The sequence below is a fragment of the Lepidochelys olivacea genome (genome assembly GCF_965140295.1).
Source record: "Lepidochelys olivacea isolate rLepOli2 genome assembly, chromosome: 21".
Lineage (NCBI taxonomy): Eukaryota > Metazoa > Chordata > Testudines > Cheloniidae > Lepidochelys > Lepidochelys olivacea.
Genome location: NC_140431.1, coordinates 15,234,312 through 15,256,442, shown reverse-complemented (window position 1 = coordinate 15,256,442; position 22,131 = coordinate 15,234,312). Strand labels below are relative to the sequence as shown.

Sequence of the window (22,131 nt, the reverse complement as noted above, 5' to 3'; positions counted from 1 at the left end):
GGCCCATGGCCTGGGCGAGGCCTCGGTGAATTGTACCCACCATACGCTCTCCCCCAGGGAGGGGTGTGCGACCCCTGTAAGGCCCCCTAGAGCGTTCCCCAGGAGGACGCAGTAGTCCCCTCTCATAGCCTCCCTGGGGAGATTCCCAGCCGATCCCTAGGATGAATCCCGAGCATGCAGCCGCTTCAGCCAGCCATGGGGATCGAACCCCTGCCTGGGAGCTAAGGGAGCAGCTGGCTGGCGTGATCCCTGCGCCTGCCACTCGGGGGAGCCCTGAATCCACAGACCGGGCCTGTCCGCGGCACATGGCACTCCTGAGGCTGGCCTGCCCCATAGCCTGGAGGGGCTGCACACCCATTGGCCGAAGCCCCAGAAGGCGTGGGAAGGTGGGAGCACCCGACGCCCTCCCCCTGCTGCAGTCTCACCTGCCACTTTGAGGGTGCTCTGGGCTGTGTGGGTGATGGGCGAGGTCACTGCCACCGGTGGCATCTTGCCCTTCTTCAGGGGCCCCGGTGGGCCCAGGCTGACGGGCTTCTTCAGCTCCCCCGCCTTGGCGGGGGCCTCGTCGCAGCTCTCGGCCCGCTCCCGCCGCCACTTGGAGGCGCCGTGCTCCATCTTGAGGCTGCCGCTGTCGTAGTCCAGCTTCTTTGGGCCCTTCTCCTCCGCCTCGCTGTACCAGCTCAGCCCGCTCTCGGCCAGCGAGCGCTTCTCCGAGTCCGTGCGCAGCTGTGCGGGGCGGGGACAGAGGGGTGAGGGGGGCCGCTCCCAGCCAAGCCCACCCGCTGCCCGCCCAGGAGACGCCGCCCCTTGGGGAGGAGAATGTAGGGGCCTTCCCCTCTAGATCACAGGCCTCTCACCCTTGAGGACGGTCCAAGGGGCTGGGGTCCTGGTTCTCTTCCCAGCTCCACCACTGACCCACTGCGCACCACTGCCCCATTCAGTGCCTCAGTTTCCCTCTCTGCAGAGTGCCCGAGGCCATGCAGGGTCAGTACCGGAGCCAGGAAGAGACCCAAGATCCTGACTCACACCCCAGTGCCATCGCCATAAAGGCTCATTCTGCTTTGGCACCAGGGCTGGAGGCTAACTCTTTAGATGCGGCATTACTGTTGCGGAAACGGGACAGCCCCACACTCTGATGGCCTAGACTCCTCTATAACCCAGAGCAGGCTCTGGGGCCAGCCCCTCTGCGGGCAGGTTGGGGCAGCCTGGCTGAAGTCTATGGAGCTATGCTGACTGGTCTGGCTCTGATGGGCAGAGACACTGTCCTTGCCCGTCGCTGCCCCACGTGTGGTGAGATGGCGGGCCGCAGTCGCGTTCTCAGCCACCAGGCGCCCACGTCACCGGTGCATCCCTCTCCCACCGGCGCTCTCACTGGAACACGGGCCGCCCCTCTCCAGGTCTGCCCTCCCCACCCCTTTCACTCCCCGTAGCAGTCAGCACGTACCGCTATAGCCGAGTTCCGCCGGGAAGCCGTGGGGCTGGACGGGAGGGAGTTGAGGGAGGAGCTGGCGTTGAACTCTTCCGAGCTGAGGTTGTCAGAGGCATCGCTGAGGCCACTGCTGATGGAGCTGCTCTCATCCCAGCTGGAGCAGGAGAGAGAGAGAGTTCCCTCCACTGAGCTGTGTGTCACCGGGGGAGAGCAGGGCTGCAGCTCCTACCCCCAGGGCTCCCAGAGAAAGAACAGCCAGCCCCCCTGCCCCTATCCAAAGGGCTTTCCGTGCCAGCATCACCCACCACAGCACCCACGGGAACCCCAGATCCAAACAGCCCCGAAGCCGCGGGAGCTCACAACCAGGATCCAGGTTTTGCAGCTCAGGCCCATCCCTCATACCAAGGAGCGGGGAGGAAGTTCGGAGAAGAGCAAACAAATTCGATGGAAGCTGCCTGGCCGGCGGATTCCCCAGGAGGGGAAGCATTACTCCGCAAGCCTCAGGAAGAGCAGCCAGTAACACATCCTCCCACATGGGTTATGGCTGCGGGGGGCTGGAGAGCTGCTCTTTCCCATACGGGCTGTGGGCCGGGATTTGGAGAAGAACAGGAGGGGGTGGGATGTTCTTCCAAAGGCTTCATCTCCACTATTGTGACATGCTTTAACCCAGCTGGAGCGCCCACAGGGACTGGGTGGGTAGCAGGGCCCGGCTGGCTACAGCCCAGTTTGAAGCATGCTTAAGCCCAGTTTTTAAAATCATCCATGAGATCATGGGACACAAAGACCTGGGGCTCGGGCCAGCAGCGGTGACACAGCAGGGGGCTGTGCGAGTCACGTCTGATCAGTCCCGTGCAGGAGGGGCCGAACTAGGTTATAACCTGTTACCCAAGCCGGCCTGTCACCCAAACATGGTTTGATCCGATTCAAACATGATCTCGCATCGTGGTCCAAACCACCGGCGAGCCTTCCCAGAGGGAGGGCACCATGCCAATCCCTCCTAGCCACAGGGCCAGCCCCACCGTGGGAGCTAGCCGTGAGCCAGTGTGAGCTCTGGTGTGTTCACAAGGGACCTGATCCTGCCCCCGTTCGAGTCACTGGCAAGACGTTCACTGACTTCAGTGCGAGAACAGGCTGGGGGTGGGGGGTGCTCCTCAGTCCCCTTGAGGGCACCAGCAGGACAGCACAAGGCACATCCACCAGCATGGACGGGGCAGGAGGCAGACAGCTGCTCATCCAGCCCCTAAGAAGCACACTTCACGCAGCCTGTGAAGAAAGCACAGGATGGGTGTGTGTAGGGGTAGTCCAGGGCTGGAGGCTAACTAGTCCTAGCGATCGGTTTGCTTGTGCCTGGTGTTCCTAGGATCCTCCAGAGCCTGAGTGTCCTGCAGGACTGTCAGGGCAGAGACTGGGTCCTTGTTGTGTCCAGATTGTACAAGCACCAATGATCCCACTTGGAGCAGTGCTCCGGGGCCCCAGACACATTAACACAGCCCAGAGCAGAGCAGAGCAACCAGCTCTCCAGCGGCCCAAGGATTAATACGGATCCTATTGTCTCTTTGACCTAACTAACCCTATATGGCGCTGACCACTCCACTGGGGCTCAGGGGTGGGTGGGGTGTGGCCGAGGGTAGACGTGACCCTTTTATCTTTGTCAGGGACTGAAGATGGGCTGGACGCAAAACCCCGCATTCCCAAGCCCCACAGGGCCCAAATGCTTCAAACCGCTCCCCACTGTGGGGCCTGAGCTCACTTCTAGCAGCCACTGATCCAGATAGATTAGTAGACACGGAGCTGCTCGATCTAGAGTCACCCCGCTGACACCAGGTAGCTAAGAGACACTGCACCTTGAAGCAGGTCACCCAACACAGGTTTGTCTTTAACCACCGCCCACAGGGAAGGATACAACATGGACACCACTGGGATTTCTAGAGCAGTTTTTACATTTCAAACTGACTCCGGCCCCCTGCCCCAGCACCCCTGTCTGGTGGACTCTAATTCAGCCCCACCTCCCTCTGCTCATGGGTGGAGGGGATTCACTTTACAGAGGGGACAGATTCCTGGTTCCAGTAGTGATTCTGGTTCAACTTCAGCACCCCAGCACGTGTGAGGTGCTCCCTGGGCCAGTTTGCAGAGCCCTGAAATCACCTATCACAGCGCCACCCTTCCCACAATGGCAGGGACCCCACAATAACCCAGCCCCACTGCTAGGAGCCAGCCAGGACCCCAAAGCTGGGCATGCCACAAGAGGGACTCCATATCTACAAGTTATCTGTGCCCACCATCACACAGTAGTTAGGAAAAGGACCCAGGAGTTCTGGTGCCCAGCCCATCAGACCATGCTCTCTCCCTCCAACGGCCGAAGGGAGAACACTGGATCGAATCATTCCCAGAGAGCCCAGCACTCGTCTGTGGCCGAGTCTCCCGCTCCAGGGTGGAATCCCACATTCCCTCTGCAGCCGAGCAGAGCCGTGCTGGAGCAGGAGCTGAGGACGGAAGGGAGGGCGAGGCTGCTCTGACCCAAGACTGATACAGATGCGATGGTTAGTTTTTAGAGACTGGCTGGAACCACCTGCTCTCCCCCTAGATCCTGCCCGGCCTGGCTTTGGGGACCTTTGGGACCAGATCCAGAGTCAAGGTTGGCAAGCGGCTCCCAGCTCCGTAACAAGCTGAACCAAACTCCCGGGTCCGAATACTCCCGGCTCTGGGCTATTCAAATCCAGGGCCCGCTCGGCAGGGGGTGGCACAAGCCCATCTCTGTGGATGTTGGCGCCTGCCTGAGCTGGGTGAAGGAGGGGATAAGTGCGATCCAGGCCCACAACCGCCCTGAAATGGCCCTGCTGACTCATCCCTCACCGGGGAGCCCCCCCATGCACACAGTCACCGACCCTGCATCCCCTTCCGGGAGCAGACCTTTCCCCAGCTGGGACTGGCATGTTCCCCCGGATCAGCCCGACAGTGATCGCCCCCTAGTGGCTGCACCCTGCTGCTTGCATTCCCAACACGCCATGGGGTACCTTGGTGTACACACCGCACTGGGCGCTCCCTCCACCCTTGGCTCTGCCAGCCAGCCTCAGCAAAGCCCGGGCCCGATCCTGCAGCCAGCGGTCCCAGGGAGTTCCCCAGCCCTGCTCACCCCAGAAAGGGCTAGCCGCATGGGGTCTGCAAGGGCAGGATCCCCGGGGACAGTCCACCCCGGGCTGGTCTCCTCCGCTCACACAGGTGTTGAGCTCATGGGCGGTGGATGGAGCCCCACTTCGGGGAGGCTAGCCCCAAGCTCCACCCCTTCCGCCCATGCCCATCACCTACTGAGGGGCTGGAAGTAGGGGGGCTGCCACACCCCCGGCCTGAACTGGATTCCACCGTACCCAGGGTTTACAGTTTGGTTCAATGGCTCTCAGCACTCCCACTGTACAAATGGATCCAGCACTCCTGACCACCTACACCCTGGTCTCCCCCGTCCTCACTCCCAGCCGAATGGTCTTTTCTCCCATGCTCCCCCAGCTCAGTCCCAGTCCCCACCCCAGGACCCTTAAGACAGGCTGCACATCCGATTTGAGAGCAGGCATTTGTGGTCTCTCCCACACACCTCTTTTCCACCCACTGGAGTTTTACTAATTTTAACATCAGCAAGAAACCCTCCCCTCCCCGCTCCCAACAGAGAGAGGAAGAGGCTTTGTCATGGAGCTCAGGGGGGCCAGGATGAATGCACACGCATCCGGGGAATACACACACACACACGGAACGTACAAACACACCATGCATCCATGCAGGGAACGCGCACACACACAACACATGCTGGTGCATCCACCCAGCGGGAAATCCCCCTTCCCAGCCAGCCAGCCCCACTATACCAAAAATCCCCCACTGAAGTCACCGGCTGGAGCTCGAGGGCTGGGGCATGGGCACCTTCCGCACGGCTCCTGTGGCACGGAGGATTCGGGCACACAGAGGTGTGGTTGAGGCTATCAGTGTCCCAAGGAGAGCAGAGATCTTGGGTGAGCGGCCCCAAGTAGACTAGGGTCATTGGAGACAGATGCCCCCCCGGCCCCTCATCCTCTTACCGCCGGGCTGTCCAATGCTCCTCCTCCCGGCTGGCGCCTATGCAAACATGGGCCTCCAGCCCTCTCTGTCCTGCCGGGCCGGGGCAGCAACAGTGGGAAGGCAGGTCTGTGGTTCACGGGTACCCCGACAGCAAGACACTGTCCCGACCCGGCTGCTGGGCCCCTGCCCGGCAGAACTCCCTCTGGAGCAATGGGCTGCTTGCCGGGGTAGCTGGGAAGGAGGCAGCAGGCCCCGGGGGGATAGGGGCCGATCTTGCAGACAGTGCCCCCACGCAGGCTCAGCAGACCGTGTGGAAAAGCCCATCTCCCAGGCTGTCAATCAGCCCTCAGCTGGAGTGAGGAAGGGCTGCTCCGGACTGCGGTGGCAGCTGCCATTTCTCCCAAAGGCCCATCCAGCTCATGACGGGGGGGAGCCGTATGCCCGCAGGGCTTCCCCGCCACAGAGGGGCCCAGATGAGCATGGCCTCCTTTCAGGTCAGTGGCTGAGTAGGTCAGCAAGGCCCCCGCAGGCCGGTCGAAGGAGTCTAGCTGTGGACAACGGAAAGGGCAAGCATTGGCGATGGGACGTGGGGGAGGCCCCTGTGCCCCAGCTCCGGCCCCGCAGCACTGGGGTGCATCTGGATACAAACAGGACAATGCATCGGAGATGCCTGTTCACAGCCAGCTTGGGCCACAGGGAGCATTGTGCTCAGTCTAGGCCTCCTGTGGACATCAGCCCACATTACATAGCCCCATGCTGCCGACCCTGACCCGTTATCCCAGCCTGGGGCTCCCCCCCTTGATCCTGACCTGCAGCCTCCTGCTATGCCTGCTCCTGGTCTGCTGGACCAAACACCTTTGGGGATCTAGACCTCAGAGAGGGGAGGGGGAACAGGGAGCTTGCCCGAGGGTGGAGGGGTCTGTGCCTCCCAGAGGTTGGGCCGCAATGCAGAGGGGCTGAAGGGAGGAGGGCGCTAATCATCAGGATGCTACAGGCCCTTTGGCTCTTGGTTGTCGGCTCAGTTCCAGCCTAGGTCAGTGATCAAGTAAAGCCTTTCCTGTGACTTGTCAGCACAATGGTCTGTGTGCCGCGAGTTGGTGGGTTCTCAGCCCAGCTACTAGGGAACCCCACCGCTCCATTGCAACCCTCACCATGCCGTGTTGGCAGCTAGGCCAGAGCGGCTGAGGACTTGGGTTTGCCCGTGGTCCAGGACCACCCCCTGTGGGTCTGCGTGGAGGTGCTGCGGCCAGGGCTGCCAGTGCCGCGGCTGTGCTTTGCAAACCTAGATAAACAGAGGACTCCAGGCACCACGGGGGTCCATGTGGCTGCACTGACTGTGGGGGGGCTGGAACCCTGCACCCGGAGAACCTTGTTAGGAGGGAGCTCGGGGGAGATGGTACAAGGGCTCAGTCGAGCTGGGAACGCCCATCTGCACATGCCCAAAGGGGAATGGGGTGGAATCCCAGGGGCAGGGACACCCGAAGGAGGGCACAGAGAGCTGAGCCAGCTCCCATGAGAGGGCCTGGGGACGCAATGCTGCATGGGCCAAGGGGACCAGAAGGGGCCATTTCTAGTTTCTATAACGGAAGGACACTGCAGGGATGGACACGGAGCATTCAGCCTCCTGCTGAGGGACTGCTGCCTGCACCTTGGCAAAGGCTAATTACCCCACAGCCCATGCCCCTTGTGGGGCAGGGCTGAGCAGGCGGTCAGCTGGCCAGCAGCGAGATTCCTTTGTTCTCCCACACGGAGCAACTCGCTGTCAGCGGTCCCCCCTCCCCAAGGACCAGGTAATGCCCCAGCGTCTGGTGCTTTCACAGCCCCTCCGGCATGCTGGGCTGCTAGGCTCTGCAGCCGGGGTTTCCCGGGTCATGCAGAAGGAGGGGAGGTGGTTTCACTTCTCCAGCAGCTGGCTCCTTAATTAGTTAATGCCTCCAGCAGGCCCTGAAAGGCTCTGTGAGGTGCTAGAGAGGGGTGGGGTGTCCTTGTGAGCCTTCCCACAGCCGGGGGTGGGCAGCGGGAGACCCCGCCGCACTGATGGCAGAACATGCCCCAGCCAGCCCTGGAGATGCCAGCAGCAGGAGCAGTCCTGGCCCATTCGGGGGGCAGGGATAGTTCAGTGGTTTGAGCACTGGCCTGCTAAACCCAGGGTTGTGAGTTCAATCCCTGAGGGGGCCATTTAGGGATTGGCCCTTCTTTGAGCAGGGGGTTGGACTAGATACCTCCTGAGGTTGCTTCCAACCCTGAGATTCTAGATTCTGTTCCCTGGGCTGCAGATGGGTACAGCACTCCTTCCCATGATCCTGGCACCTTCCCCAGGAACATCTGGCTGAGGGCACTTAAAGCCAGGCACCAAAATCCATGCATAGGCATGTGACTGCAAGGGGCCAGCCCATCACTGCCCCATGGCCCATCAGAGCCAGGGTGACTCTGCCCCTCCATAAACCAGCCCCCCTTTATGCAGACACTGACCACTGGGTTAGCTATCTGGGTATTTCTCTGCCCCCCCCCTTACCACAGTATCTAAGCACCTCACAACCTTTACCGTATTAACCCCTGTGAAGCTGGGCAGTGCAGTTATCCCTATTGTACAGATGGGAAACTGAGGCACACAGAGGCTAAGTCACTTGCCCAAGGGAACCAGTTGACCCCAGGGCTCCTGAGTCCCAGTCCAGTGCCTCTAACAACTAGCCCACTCCTTCCGACCCATACAGCACCTGAGGATCTCAAAGCACTTTACAAAGCCCCCATCTCACTGTCAGGGAAACCGAGCCATCAAAAAGGGAAAAGTCTTGCTCAGTCTCTCACATTAAGTCAGCGACAGGGCCAGGAACAGATTTCAGCTCTCTTAGGTCCCGGCGCGACACCGCCCCACCGCATGCCTGTCTATGCAATCTTCACGCACACGAGGCGGGCCTGCTGGGACGCCCTGGGCAGCTAGTCCCTCTGGCAGTGAGCAGCACCGAACCCATGCCAGCCACGCAGGGCCACCTGCTTTAGCGCACAGAGCAGCACCCCCAATTTGCTGTAATCAGATTGCAGCAGAGGCAGGTCTGCATGCAAAAGGCAATTAAGGGAGCATGAGCCTGTATGTGAGTAAACACCTAGGTGATTAGGCTTGGGCACCAGCCAGAGCCACAACACACACCCCCTTGAAGGATGGGTAACCATGTTGTAAGGACAGATCCAGAGCCCTGATATTAAACCTCCTGCTGCAGGCCTTAAGCCAATCCCTAGCTATTAGGGATAAGACCTACCCGGGGATAGGTTGTTCCACCTCTGCCCGCTGGGCAGTTCTTACCCCTGCCTCTGAAGCAGCTGGTACTGGCCGCTGTCAGAGACAGGAGACTGGGTACCGGATTCCAGCTCCGATCCAGCCGCGCCCATGTTCCAAGGATTTGTTTCCTCATTTCTGTGGCATCCCTTGCCTTGGCAACAGGGCCCCTCTGTGACAGGGATCACAACATAAAAGCACCAGGGGACCTTGGATGACCTCAAGCAAATCTTCACCCAAAGCCGGCCCTGAATCGGGAAGGCCGCTCGCTAATCTCTCTGTGCTGTAACTACTGACTCACAGAACCAACCACTTCTCCCTGGGAAAGTTATACCCTGTGTGGAAGCTCCTCCTTCCCCTGACCCGGGGCAGCTCCTGTGGTCTCTGGCTCCCACTTCCCCACTGAGCCTCTTTGCACTTTCCAGCACGGGATCCAAACACTAAACCCGAAACTGAGCTTGTTCCTTGTTTGACAAGGAAAGAAACCACCCGGCTCGCTCGCCCAGAGCTAACGCGAAGCCCCAAGAGTAAAGTCCCGGTGAAGTCTCCGGGCTTCTCACAGCCTTGCGCTAGGAAACTTCACCGCCCTGATCCAGCAGCAGGAACTTGCTCTCTTTGGGATGGCACCCCCACCTCCCACGACCTCCAGCAGCGCCCTGTGAGTGAGGCAGCCTCTAATGCACTGGGGGTGTGAGTACTCAGAGCCCCCCTGCCCCACCCACAGTGATGACCTCTTGCTCCATTAAGGTGACAGTGTAAAGGGGGCTGTGGTTTGGTCATGGTTGGGGTGGGGCCTGTGAGCTCTTTAGGGCAGAGATGGTCTCTTGGTTCTGTGTCTGTACAGCATCGAGCACAATGTGGTCCGGGGCCACGCCGGGGGCTCCTGGGCGCTACGCCTAATACAGAATAATAAGCTGCCAGCCTGAATCCAGGGCAGCAATCAGGCCTGAAAATGGTTCCATTTTGCCATGTTTGGCGGCTCCTGCCAGATGACTGAATCGGTGACGTGCACACGCTTCCTACAGGAGCCAGGGTCCACCTCCCCAAAACCACCCCACGGCAGAAAGCGCAGGAGTGACCGGCCCTCTAGGTGGATGCCCCCATGCAGGGATGAGAACGCTAGAGCTCGGCTGCTGTAGCAAAACACGCTTTGGGGTGGTTATGCCCCCGGGGCAGCCCCCCGTGCTAGTGTAAAACTAGGGTCTGGTGCACCAGTGCAGTGAATCCAGTGCAACCACACCCACGTAACTGCGCCGGGACTGATTGCTCCCGTCTAAAGGCAGCTTCACTGGCCGCATGGGGAAGAGCTTGTGCCAGAGTCGACCTGCAGAGTCCAGAGCAGAGGGGTGACCCTGGTGCTTCCTTCAAAGCTCCTAGAGCTGGGCCGAACATTTTGGACGGAAACGTTTTCCCACCAGAAATGCTCTTTTGTCTAAATCAAAGCGGTTTGCGGGACTTTGATGAAACCAGTACCAGAAAAATGTCAAAGAGAATCACCTTGAATGCAGCATTTCAATTCATGTAGACTTTGCTAGGCTAGTAAAATATTACCTTGAATATTCCCTTATGTTTGCATACAGAATTTATATTTCATATTCTATTATCATGTTTTGACTTTATCAAAAAAACCCAAAAAACCCAGTTTTGCCTTGCCGGAAAGATACACTTCAGCGTTATCCGAATGAAACTGTTCGGTGTTCCCAAGCTGAAATATTCCAGAATTTCTATCTCACTGGGAATTTCCACTTCTTGAGATTGGAATGAAAACCAACGTTGAAACATCGGAATATTCATGGAACGGAAATTTTATCTTCCATCCAGCTCTACAAATTAGCATTCTTGCATCCAGCAGTGAATATTCCAAGCTCCGCTCTACTTTGATATTATTTGACACCATCATTCATACTCCCTTTGCTCTGTTTTCTTTTCCCGAACAAGGAGGAAAGGGGGAAGGATTTTTTTCCCTTTAAAACTGAAGGTGGAAGGATACTATCCAGGAGGTGATGCACACGAGACCTGGAAACATCCCCAAGGCACTGCTGCGTTATCCCTACACAGCAGGTGGGGGATTGTGTTTGTACAGCTCCTAACACAATGGGATCCCTGTGCTGAGCAAGGTCTGGAGGCACAACATTATCATCAACAAAAGGCCTATAAGGGAGACAGGGACAGTCGTTTATGGGATCCTTAAGTTCAGTCCATAATTTTAAGCCCCAAATGCTGTTCGGGTTCAAGTGGCACAGGTTCTAGCCCTGACGCCTCTCTGTGAGCTCTGGACCCCCCCGGACTGATCTTATTCTGAATGGACGGAAAAGGTTTACCCAGCCCCTTACCGGGACAGGGAGGATCTGCCACTGAAGGATCTTGACTGTACAAGGTCCTCAAGCCAAATCAAAGCCCCCCCTCTCCTGAGGCAACACCTCATGCCTCCTGCAGTCAAGCAAGGCACAGACGCACGATGCCCTTTGTAAGGGGAGCCGAAGAGCAGCTCTCATACCTACATGCCCCAGGCCAGAACTGGTGTCAGGCAGGGAATATGCATCCTCAGCCACCTTATACCATGACCGCCGCTTTGCAACAAGCCTGTGGCCCCTAGTTCCTTCCAGTGGTCAGTACAGTGCAGGTCACAGCCATGGGTAACACTGTGGCAAGAACGTAGCTCCTCCCGCTCCCAAAGCCCAGGCCCTGTCACTTGACCTACAGGAGAATCTCCTTTAGCTGTTAGCAGCATGGGGCCTATGACACACAGTGCAGCAGTTCAGATCCCATCCAGTAGAGGGCATCAATACTCACATTAACCCACTCAATAACCTCATCTGCACGCCTATCAGGCTATGCTGTTATGTTGTCGGCTCTGCCAAGCTAAGCAGCGCTCAGCTGTGTCAGTCTTGGATGGGGGCCCTGAACGGACTAGGCAATTCAGAGGCAGGCACTCTCCCACCTGCGTCAGTAGGGGGCACAGTGGGGCTGCTAGAGAGACACTTGAGGCCCCATTTAGGGTCCCTAAAGACTCCTGCAGAAATGGCAGTAATGACCCCATTAGCACAGGGGCGGGGGGGGGGGAGGAGGGGTATGTACAAGGCACCTGGAGGACAAAGGGGTGCTACTTGCATGTTAAGCATGATCACTAGGGTCCAGATTACTAAAGAGTTAAGCTCCTGACTCCCATTAAAATCAACGTCAGTCCGGCAGCTAAGCCCCTTTGAGAATCTGGGTGCAGATAACTCAAGCGCGCCCCCCACTGTGGAGCATGCTGTTGCAACAGGGGGTGAGCAATCCATTGTGGGGGGAGCAGAGCTCACCTCTGCACTGCTCTGACAGGCAAGCACTGTCCTGCGAAGGGAATGGCTCGGCTCTGGAGCAATCGCACCCCGGCCGGGCGCATTCGACCCATAACAGACTAGCTCCTGCCGAATGCCAGGTTCAGTGGCTGGAGGGCTCTTCAAGGTCGTTCGGGCTGCAAGGCGAGGCCAGCGCTGGGCGGAGAGTCACCATCTCCTGCTCCGATCCATCATATACAGACCACCCCCCCAGCCCCGCGCCCTGTCTCCGCCGGCGGATGAAAAGAGGGACTGTCAAAGCAGCCAGCTCCGCTGTGGCTCCTGGAACACTGCACTGTTTGTATCTGCCCTGACAACTGCTGGAGCACATGGAGAGGGAAGAGCACCAACACCGACAATTGGCTCCCAGCCCAGCCACTCCCTTCTCTGCTTGGTGGGAGGAACGAGACAGATGGATGGGGTGAGAGGGGAAAGGGGCGAGAGACAAGGAGCGCAGTGTCACCCGGGTGAGAACCAAGCCAGACGGGCGTAAAGAGGCAGAGGGGGGCTGGAGAGATTTGCAAGCTACCCTGGGAGGTGCGGAGAGCCCCCCCTCCCGCCCCGTTTCCGCTGCAGAACCGGAGATATTCAGCAATCTGCATGATCGGGCCCTTTAAAGCCCATCCACGCTGGTGGAACGTGAACGGGCACATGCTCGCAGTGTGCAATATTCCCCTCTAGGGGCTGGGGCCCCAAAGGATAACAGCCTACTACACTCAACAGGGAACAGAGTTACTCCTGTGCCTTGAGTGGCAGAGGTGGTGCCAAGGGTCACACTGTGCTGCTGAGCCAGCCGGGGGGCCACCCCAGAGCCAACTCGGAGCACACCCACTCCCCCAACGGGCAGGAGAGCACGGTGTGTTTGAACAGCGCACCCTCCGTCCCCAGCACAGCCATCCCTAAAGGGCACTCACCCAGGCTGGCATGAGTGCAGCGTAGCTTGTCTGCCCTTCCTTACACAACGGCAGCGAGCAAAGTCCAGCAGCAGCCGTTCTCGAGGGCTGGTTTATGAGGAGTCTCCCAGCCCTGCCCCGTTCTCCGCCCCAGGGAAGGGCTGGGGAGCGGACACCCGACGCCTAGCGGTTAGAGGGCAGCAAATGCATGGGGCCCCTGGGGAGCTCTTGGCAAACCCTCTGGGAATGGCATCTGCCCCCCAGTCTGTCAACCCTCCGCCATCCATGCTGGGCACAGCTTCCCAGCCCTTCCCTGCTTTGGGTCATGCCCTGCTCTGTTCTGTGCAGGCCTGCCAACTGGGAGTCTGCCCCAGCCCTCTGCCTGCCTTGGGCTCAGCTCTCCAGCCAGGACCCAGCTGCTGTGGGCTGCCTTTCTTGCAAGCCAACCCTGCACGGGTGTAGCCAGTGGGGCTAATGGAACAGAACTGATTGGCCCAAGGCTTCTGCTCCCTCCCCCTCCACATTAACAGTCCAGGGCGCAGCGCCCCCAGTTGGCCAACAAGCCCTGCAGTAATGAGCCGGAAGGGGGAAAATACCCTAACTAAGGAAAGTGGCAGACATGACTCCAATGCAGCTTCTCTGGTCGGGTTATTGAGAACAGCTAAACGAGTCTGCTTCCAGCGACAGCCTTCGCCACCGCAGTAGGGAAAAGCAGGTGGCATGTGCTGGAGTCACACAGGGCAGATGCCCCCGCGTATCCTGCTGGCAGGGTATTGACTCGTAGCACTGATACAGGCTTTCAGCCACAGACATCAGAGCCGTTCCCAAGGGAAGCCAACATCTCACGCGGAAGTCAGCATCATGGTACAGATGGGGAAACTGAGGCACATGGGAATGACTTGCCCAAAGCTGGTCAATGGCACAGCTGGGAATAGAACCCAGGTCTCCTGATCCAGTGGCCCTGAGCTCCCTCCTCCCCCGGTTGGCATACCGCCCTGATTGCAGTGAGGCACGCAGCTGCATCCCTGCCCCCCCGCTAGTCAGGTGACCAGGGGCCACAGGCACATATGGTTCAAGTGCATTTGGAGGTTTGCAGTTTCCCCGGCGCTGCCTGTCTCCTCCTGCTTCAAGACAAGGGCTGGGGGCAGTCGACATCCTCAGTGCCTCCCTGGCATACCAGGCCCATGAGTGGATGCATGCCCATGCCCCTCCTCCATCTGGGGCAGCCTGCTGTACGGAGGTCCCTTGGCACTGGGAGGAGGGATACAGCTGTGACCCAGATGTTACTGTGTGGTCAGTTGGCCTGGGCTCAGCCCAGATGCCAGGCTGCCCAGTGCAGACACCCTGTGGAATATCAAGGAAGGCGACAAGGATTTAGGGCACTCCGAGGGGTCTAACTAGTGTGGCTGGGATGCAACAGAGAAAGGGAAGCCATAGGCTGCCTAGCAGTCTGAGCTCTCCAGGACTATGGGATACTTTCCTGGTGGGAGCCCCATTGCTGGGGGCACTTCAGCCTAGATGGGTGAGACACTGGAGAACACAGGAGAGGAAATAAGCTTGCATTAGTGGCAGATGGCTTAGAGCTGTTCGGGAAGGCAGCATGGCCTAGTGGCTAGAACCCCAGACTGTAATTCAGGAAACATAGGTTCTATTCCTGGCTCTGCTGGAGACCTTGGGCAAGTCTCTGTACCTCAGTTTCCCCCTCTGTGAAGCGGGGATGATGATACTGATTGGCTTTGGGATGAACAGCACTAGATATCAGGATCACCCCATGGCGGCAGAAGCCGAGTACCTAGTGACCCCAGGTCTGTCCCACCACCCTGCCTTTATGCCCTATGGACAGAATACGCTCTCCGTTCCTGGTCAGCTCTGTCCCTTGATCAGACTCCGAACGCTCCCTCGGGGGCTGGTCTCAAATCCAAGGGGAGGCACCAAATGCCCTGCATTAGCTGCTCTTCCGTGCTGGCATCGTAACACGACCGTGTCCGAGACACGACGCAGCTCAGCGGGGGTTCAGGCCCTGTGCCTCTAGCGTTAACTTCCCGATTCAGCCCCCTTTAGCCCAGGCAACCCTCCATCCCTTTCGGGGCTGCTGCAGCAGCGAGGAGAGGTGACACCCTCGTGTCTTCCTCCGGCAGCTGGAAACACGGGACGTGTCGGCCACGAGAGCACGGCAGTAGCTTTGCTGGCCCCAGGCCATCAATAGCTGTGGCTGGGTTTAAACTCTGGCTAAACCTTCGTTTTGATGCCCCAAACACGGCAGCGTTGTTTTAAGCCCCTAGCAGCAAGTGCTGCGCTGAGCCCCTGGCAATGCAGATGATGTTCCGCGGGGATGCGGGGGAGCCAGCGGTAGGGATGGGAAGGGAGAGATCTGGACCATGTGTGCAGGACAGACATTCCTCTTGGATTTAATATTCCTCCCCCAAACACACAAACTTCCCTGCTCCCATCCTTCCCCTCGACCTCAGAGCAACTCCAGTGAGGGAAGGCCGCTGTCTGCCTCATCACGTGACTGTGGTTTGGAACGGCTCAGCGTGAGCGGGGCTGCTGTGCTCAGCCAGCCGGCGGCAGGGGAACAAGCTGAACCCTATGGAAAGAAGAATTTGCGGCAGAGGAGACAGGCTGCATTGCTGAGCCGTGAGTTTGCTGGGAATTAATTGGTGGGGGCAGGGGCAGATTGGTTGAGAAACAACGAAGGCTGGTGGGGGCTGGGGAGCGGACACCCGACGCCTAGCGGTTAGAGGGCAGCAAATGCATGGGGCCCCTGGGGAGCTCTCGGCAAACCCTCTGGGAATGGCATCTGACCCCAGGGAGCAGGGCTGCGCTGGGACATGGGGTCACCATCCTTAAGTGCCTCTGGCACGCGGAGGACGGGTTGCCACGGTATTTGGTGGGTGAAAGTCCTCAGGGTCATATTAATCCTGGGGGAAGCAGTGGGGCATAAGAGGGGTCCCTTCTGCACGGTGGGGAACCGTCACCCCGGGCACGCCTTAGTCAGCATAGCCCGGGCAGGGCGCAGTGATGTTAGATACTCTCAAAGGCAATGAGGGAAGCTTTCTGGATGGCTGAACCTTTCCCATACAGACTCCTAGTTCAGCGGGGGTAGGAGCCGTAGCAGGAAATCCAATCTCACCCTGCAGGCTCGGCCAGCAGGAGCCAGCCAGGTGGCACAACAGCCCATTTGCTGGCATTTATGGAAACGGAAATGGCACAGTCGCTTCGCTGCGATTGGTGGGTGCCTCCCTGTCCTCAAGCAGTCCCATGAAAAGTCGACCACCAGCCCCAGCTCTCATCCAGCCTTCTTCATCACCACCTGTCATGTCTTGATCCTCACACACCCCTGGGAGGCAGGGATAGGGCTACTAGCCTCATTGGGCAGATGGGAAACTGAGGCACAGAGCAATTAAGTGACTCTCCCAAGGTCACACAGGAAGGCTGCAGAGCAGGGAATTCAACGCAGGTCTCCTAAGTCATAGGGTAGGGCCCTAACCACCAGACCATCCTCCTGAGCCCTGAAACTATCACAAATCTGAGCCATATGATTTGTGGAAAGAGTGTTCCTTGATATTTATTATTCTCAGCAGACCTGGGTCCTATTCCCAGCTCTGCCACTGGCCTGCTGGGGATTTTGTCATCATTCCCCCTCCCTGTGCCTCAGTTTCCCCATCTGTAAAATGGGGATATTGATTCTGACCTCCTTTGCGGAGCACTCTGAGAACTACTGATGAAAGTGCTAAGTAAGAGCTAGGGGTTATTATACTCCACCTAGTTACAAACTGTCAGCCACCCAGACAGGAAACAGAAATGATCCCAGTGTGACTGAGGGGGCCAGTCTGACAACAATAAGGAGGACGATTCTAAACCCTTGGTGAAGAACCCACAGAAATTTGCCGCAACTATTCAGCCTAATCTTTGACAAACAGAATTGGCAGAAAATCCAGTGAATTCACAACTGCTCCCCTGCCCAGAAGTGAAAACAGCTTCATAATGAATACGGAGCAGCTCCTCCTCCTGCACAACGCCTTCCTATTTCTAAAGGAAACAACAAATATTTGACGTGCCTAGACGTGTATGCACAGCACCTATCACAATGGGGCTCAAGTCTACAACTGGGGCTCCTTGATGCTACCACAATACACCTAATGGATAACGTACAGCGCCCATCGCAAAGGGGTCTTGGTCCAGGACAAACCTGGATAAATGGTCTCCTTTGAAAATCCACAAGCAATCGATATGTTATCAAGATCTGGTTTGAGGAGCACGTGCCAGCATTCAAACCGGTGTGTTACGACCACCGCAGGCAGAGCTCAGTTCTCCTGCCTGAGGTAAAGGAGAATTTCCATTTGCAATGCAATCTTCTGCACTGACTTAAAAGTAACCTGCAAAAGGGGGTGATGGGGAACAGGTCTGTCCCCGTTTCACTTCTTTATGGTTGCTCAGAAATTCAGGGCTTGTCTACCCTGGAAGGCTCTCTGCTGACTGATGTGAATGGGAGTGATATACAGAGAGATGAACGCATTGGTGGGCGCCTCCCTGTCCTCAAGCAGTCCCATGAAAAGTCGACCACCAGCCCCAGCTCTCATCCAGCCCTCTTCATCACCACCTGTCATGTCTTGATCCTCACACACCCCTGGGAGGCAGGGGTAGGGCTACTAGCCTCATTGGGCAGATGGGAAACTGAGGCACAGAGCAATTAAGTGACTCTCCACGCATTCTCTGCAGGATAGGAGTCCGATGGCCAGTCCAGCACACAGGGCGTGGGTTGGCTTCCTAGTAATCTACCAGTCTCTGACTCATTCCAACAGGAGAGTGGCATGGGCAGGTCAGGTGCATCCAAACAGCCACTTCCCGGGTAGCGAAACGTCCCCTGAGCAGGCAGTGTTAAAACAACTCCGCAGACTCCCCCCCGGGCCTGTGCGTGAGGGAGAGACCAGGCCCGGCCGTCAGACAGTAGGACTTGTGCTCAGCTCCTCTAGCTCCCATCCGATCACCATCAGCAAGCCCAAGAGGAGGTCGTTCCGACAGAGGACATGCATGTCATTGAGTGCAGACTCCCTGTCACTGGAGCTCCCAGCAATGGCCAGCCCAGCCGCACAGGCCGCTTGGAGATACGTCCTGGCACACACCATCAGCCTGTGGAACTCCCTGCAATCGGATCTCCATCAGCTCTCGAAATGGACTATAGTCATACACCTTCGTCTGCAGCAACGGGGCTGAGTGGACGTGAACCCCCCTTCCCATTCCCATTGATAGGATAAGAAAAATCTCAGCCTAAGAGCCCACGGGACGAGTCCTGCCCCGGCCCCCAAGTCAAAGAGCTGCACAGGCCATAGGCAGAGGGAGACCCCAGGCCTTTGCGATCGGGGGGTGAGAGGCTAGACGCTGTGCGAACTGGCAGGGGGAGCTGCTGCTGCTCTGGCCCTTACATACTAACTAGGGGCCCAACCTGGCATAGTGCCTGGCACCCATGTACCCCAGTGAAAGCTTCTCTAGCACCTCGCAGAAGGCACCAGGGTGGAGGCAACCAGGATCTGGAGGTGGGGGTGGCATCTAATGGTCAGAGCAGGGCACTCGGCTCAGCCCCTTCCCTGGTACTGTGAGCCTGTGGTTGCCTTCGCCATCGGGCAGGAGCAGTCCCTCCTCCCAGACCAGGAAGCCCTTAGCTAGAAGGTGCTCAAGAGTCGCAGGGCATTAGACCACCACCCACAGCGCCCAGCACATGGTACCTCTCGAGCCCGGGGTCTACTCCAGGGCAGAGCCGGATTATCATCCACGACCAAGGGACTGTCCTGAGGGCACAGTGAGTGGGTTAGGTCCTGGATGAGGCCCTCACGGTTCTGGGCGCTGCACAGACCCAGAACAGAACCCAGGTCTCCTAAGCCTGGGTGCAGTGACCCAGCCATGGGACCATCCCGTCGCTCACCTGAACAGCAGCTTAGCTCCCCCCCGCAACAACCCAGCCCACAGCCCAAGTCCCGCAGCACCCCAGTGGCTCCTGCTCCGTTTCCCATCCAAATTCCCGGAGACTCCCGGGTTCTATTCCTGGCATTGCCACGTACTCATCACTTTGGGCAAGTCACATCCCCCCTCTGTACCTCAGTTTCCCTCCCACCTTAAATAGGGGGATGAGAATAACAATGCCCCCCCCGATCTCTTCTGTCAGAGCAGTGTCTGAGGTGCTGGGTGCTCTGGGTACCCAGCACATCCCAGGATTGCTCCTATACTGCAGGCGTCAGACCGGCCTGGGAGCAGAGGCAGGCTCTCCTCCCAGGGGTCAGACCCTCAGGGGTTGGCTGGCAGCACACAGCCACTGCCATGCTCCCTGCCGAGCCGCAGGCCTCCTCTGCCCACCTGTCCGATCCGCGTTGCCTCACCTGTGCATGGGTTCCTGTCTCCCAACGCACGCCCCCTTCTCTGCTGAGGCCGTCAGCCTGACACGTCCCCTCTTCACACCCGCACCTGTGCCAACCCCCAGCACCGGGTCCTGCCGTCTCTCAAAGTATGCCATGGCCATACATGCCTGCAGACCCTGCCCCCGGCTGCAGTCCACCTCCCCCCACGGCATGACAATGTCAGACTGAGATGGGGGGGTGGGATGAAAGCGCCTCGCCTGGCTCCCAGCATGGCTCTCCAGGCAGGGACCGTGCCGATGTCTGTGTCTCATGCAGCACCAAGCACGTGACGGCTACTCAGGAAATCCAGGCGGGCACACCGGCCTGGCAGCTCCTGGGGGTTCTCCTTCCCCTGCCCCCACCCACAGTGCTCTGGCGGGGGAGTGCCATCCGGTGGTACAAGAATGAGACAGCTTTCAGGTGCGGACTAGAACAACCCCACCCTGTCAGACTCCCCTTAGCAGGATGGCGGGTGGCCAAGTTACCAAACCTCCCGACGGGGCTGAGGCGGAGCGAGCATCCACGCCCCAGCTGCGCGCCTTTTGGCTCCTTCCCCGCATGCCCACATCTGTCTCTGCTAGGGAAGACTAGACATAGCAGATCAGGATGGGCAGGTTGCTTGGAGGCAAACAGTAGAACCCGGTGCAGCGAGCAGGCCCAGGGCGAGGAAAAGAGAAGGGGTGCAGGCAGATCAGGACTGAGGGGAACTGGCAGAGCTGTGCGTGTGGGGAGCCCAGGGCTAGGATAGCAGGGGGACTGCGGGTAAGTACCGGGAGAGCACAGGTGAACGGTGGCGGTTGTTCCGAGGAGATTCCCATGTGTGCTGCAGGCCAGGGTCTGCGTGCACCGTCAGGGCACTGGGAAGGAACCTGCCCAGCTAGCCCGGCTCTCACAGGAGTATCAGACATCGAACTTCACCCAATTAAAGGGAAAACCCAGGGCTTCAAGACAGGGACGGCCAACTGCAGACCTCATCCTGCCTGTCCAGAGGGTTACCCCCGCACGGTCTAACGAGGAGCCATTCAGCTACGCTGCAGCCGCTGCCTCCGACTTGTTGAGACTGTAATTGCCGTCGGACGTGGGCCAAGCAAAGCAGCTCTGGAGAGGGGAGAACAGGAAGACTGCGCTGCCAGAGGGCTGCACGCACACAGCCCCCAGCCGGAGTGAACTGACAAGGTCACAGACCCCCAAGTAGCTGAGTCACCCCAGCTGGGGGTCTCTGGGCACGTGCTTGGGGCAGGAGCAGCCCGACTCTCAGCATAGGGCGGGTATGGAGTTAAATCAGAACCCAGCGCAGGATCTTTGTCTTCTACTAACTCACGTTCCCAAGGAGCCATGAGGCTGACCCACGTGTAGCTCCATCCAGAAACAGTTTGGCGCCACTTAACCTCACACCTCAAGAGTGTCCTTATCCCCACGTCACAGTGGGGGAAACTGAGGCACGGGGAAGGGCTCTGACATAGCCCAGGGAGTCTGTGGCAGAGCAGAGACGGCAGGCTGGGAGCGCCAGTCTGCAGCAGGGACATTCAGCAAGGCTGGCCATTGCAGGTGTCAACATTCCTGTGTGAGAGAGGGTGCTGCGTAGTGGGTAGAGCAGGGCCCCTCCATGGCCAGGAGGCCAGGGCTCTGTTCCTAGCTCTGGTCAAGTCACTCGGTTTTTATGGGCCTCAGTCTTCCTCTGCTGTAAAAGGGGGATAGCAACATGAGCCTCCCCCATGGGACGGTCTGATGGTGGGGGTCAGACAAGGGACCCATTGTTATTTGTTATTATTAGACACACAAAACCCTATCCTGTTTCCGGGAGCAACACAACTAGTGGCTAGTCTATATATGTGTCTACTACTAGCTAGAGGAGTTACTCCTTCAACTCAAGGGCTAGAAGCTTGTGCTGTTAGTGCTGAAAAACCTGGGTTCAAACCTCTCTGGTGACCTTTGGGGGTGCAACACAAGGTTCCCTGAGACCACATCCTTGTCCTACTGAAGTAAGCGGGAACGCTGCTCGTGGCTCCAATGGGACCAGGCACTGGCCATCAGGGAGGTGGCTAGGAAGAGGGACATGGGCCAACTGCTTGTCTCTAGGTCTTGGCTGGTGAAGGGAACTCCAGCCCCAAGGACCCAGCTAGGTCGGAGGCTGAGAGCTCTTTGGCCTGAGTACAGAATGATGAGCTGCTTGAGCTGTAGTCGACCACACCTGGATCTGCCCATGGCTCTGTCGACCACACTACCAGCAATTTCAAATGCAGCCCTCCTGCCATTAGCCTCGCTGTCCAGTAAAAGGGGTCAGGAGCACTGGAGAGAGAGCTCAGAACCGGAGTGCTGGCTCCTAGCCGGGGAGGGCAGAGCAGGGGGTCTGTCTGTTAGACTTACCCCAATCCTGATGATGTAGGACAATTCCTTCACTGCCAAAGAGCAATCCCACCTGCTCCTAGTGTCCAAGGAAGCACGCCTCTGGGGAGAGGAACTTAACCTCCCTGCCTTCCAGAAACAGAGCTACAGCCCTGGGGGAACCCGGGCCTGCAGAGCTAACCAGGACCCCTTGCTCAAACCGAACCCTTGGAGGCTGGGAAGGAGAATTCCCCTGTGTGCATGGGCGGCCACTTCCCCATCCAGGTGCCCACTTCCTCCCTTCAGAGGCTGCCTCAAAGGGCAAATATTTAACCACCTGCCAGGTCAGGCTGCAGAGAAGTGTTTCATGTTACGCTGCCCCTCAGCGGGGGTGGGGGTTGCTGCAGTTCGCAGTGGGAATCCCTGCTGCCAGGAGGCGGGCTCCAAGGCCAGTGAC

The 22,131-nt window shown here is 58.4% G+C and overlaps 1 protein-coding gene across 2 annotated transcripts in view; it reads right to left on the bottom strand.

Annotated features, from left to right (window-relative positions):
• The window catches only part of NAV1 (neuron navigator 1), a 298,657-nt gene that overhangs the window by 34,729 nt on the left and 241,797 nt on the right, over positions 1–22,131 (bottom strand). For both annotated transcript variants that reach the window (XM_084611036.1, XM_084611037.1), the window contains 2 exons: positions 1,445–1,583; positions 426–726 (listed from right to left, as the gene is read on the bottom strand). In XM_084611036.1, coding sequence (XP_084467162.1) covers positions 426–726; positions 1,445–1,583 — 440 coding nt within the window. The remainder of the gene's footprint in view (positions 1–425; positions 727–1,444; positions 1,584–22,131) is intronic.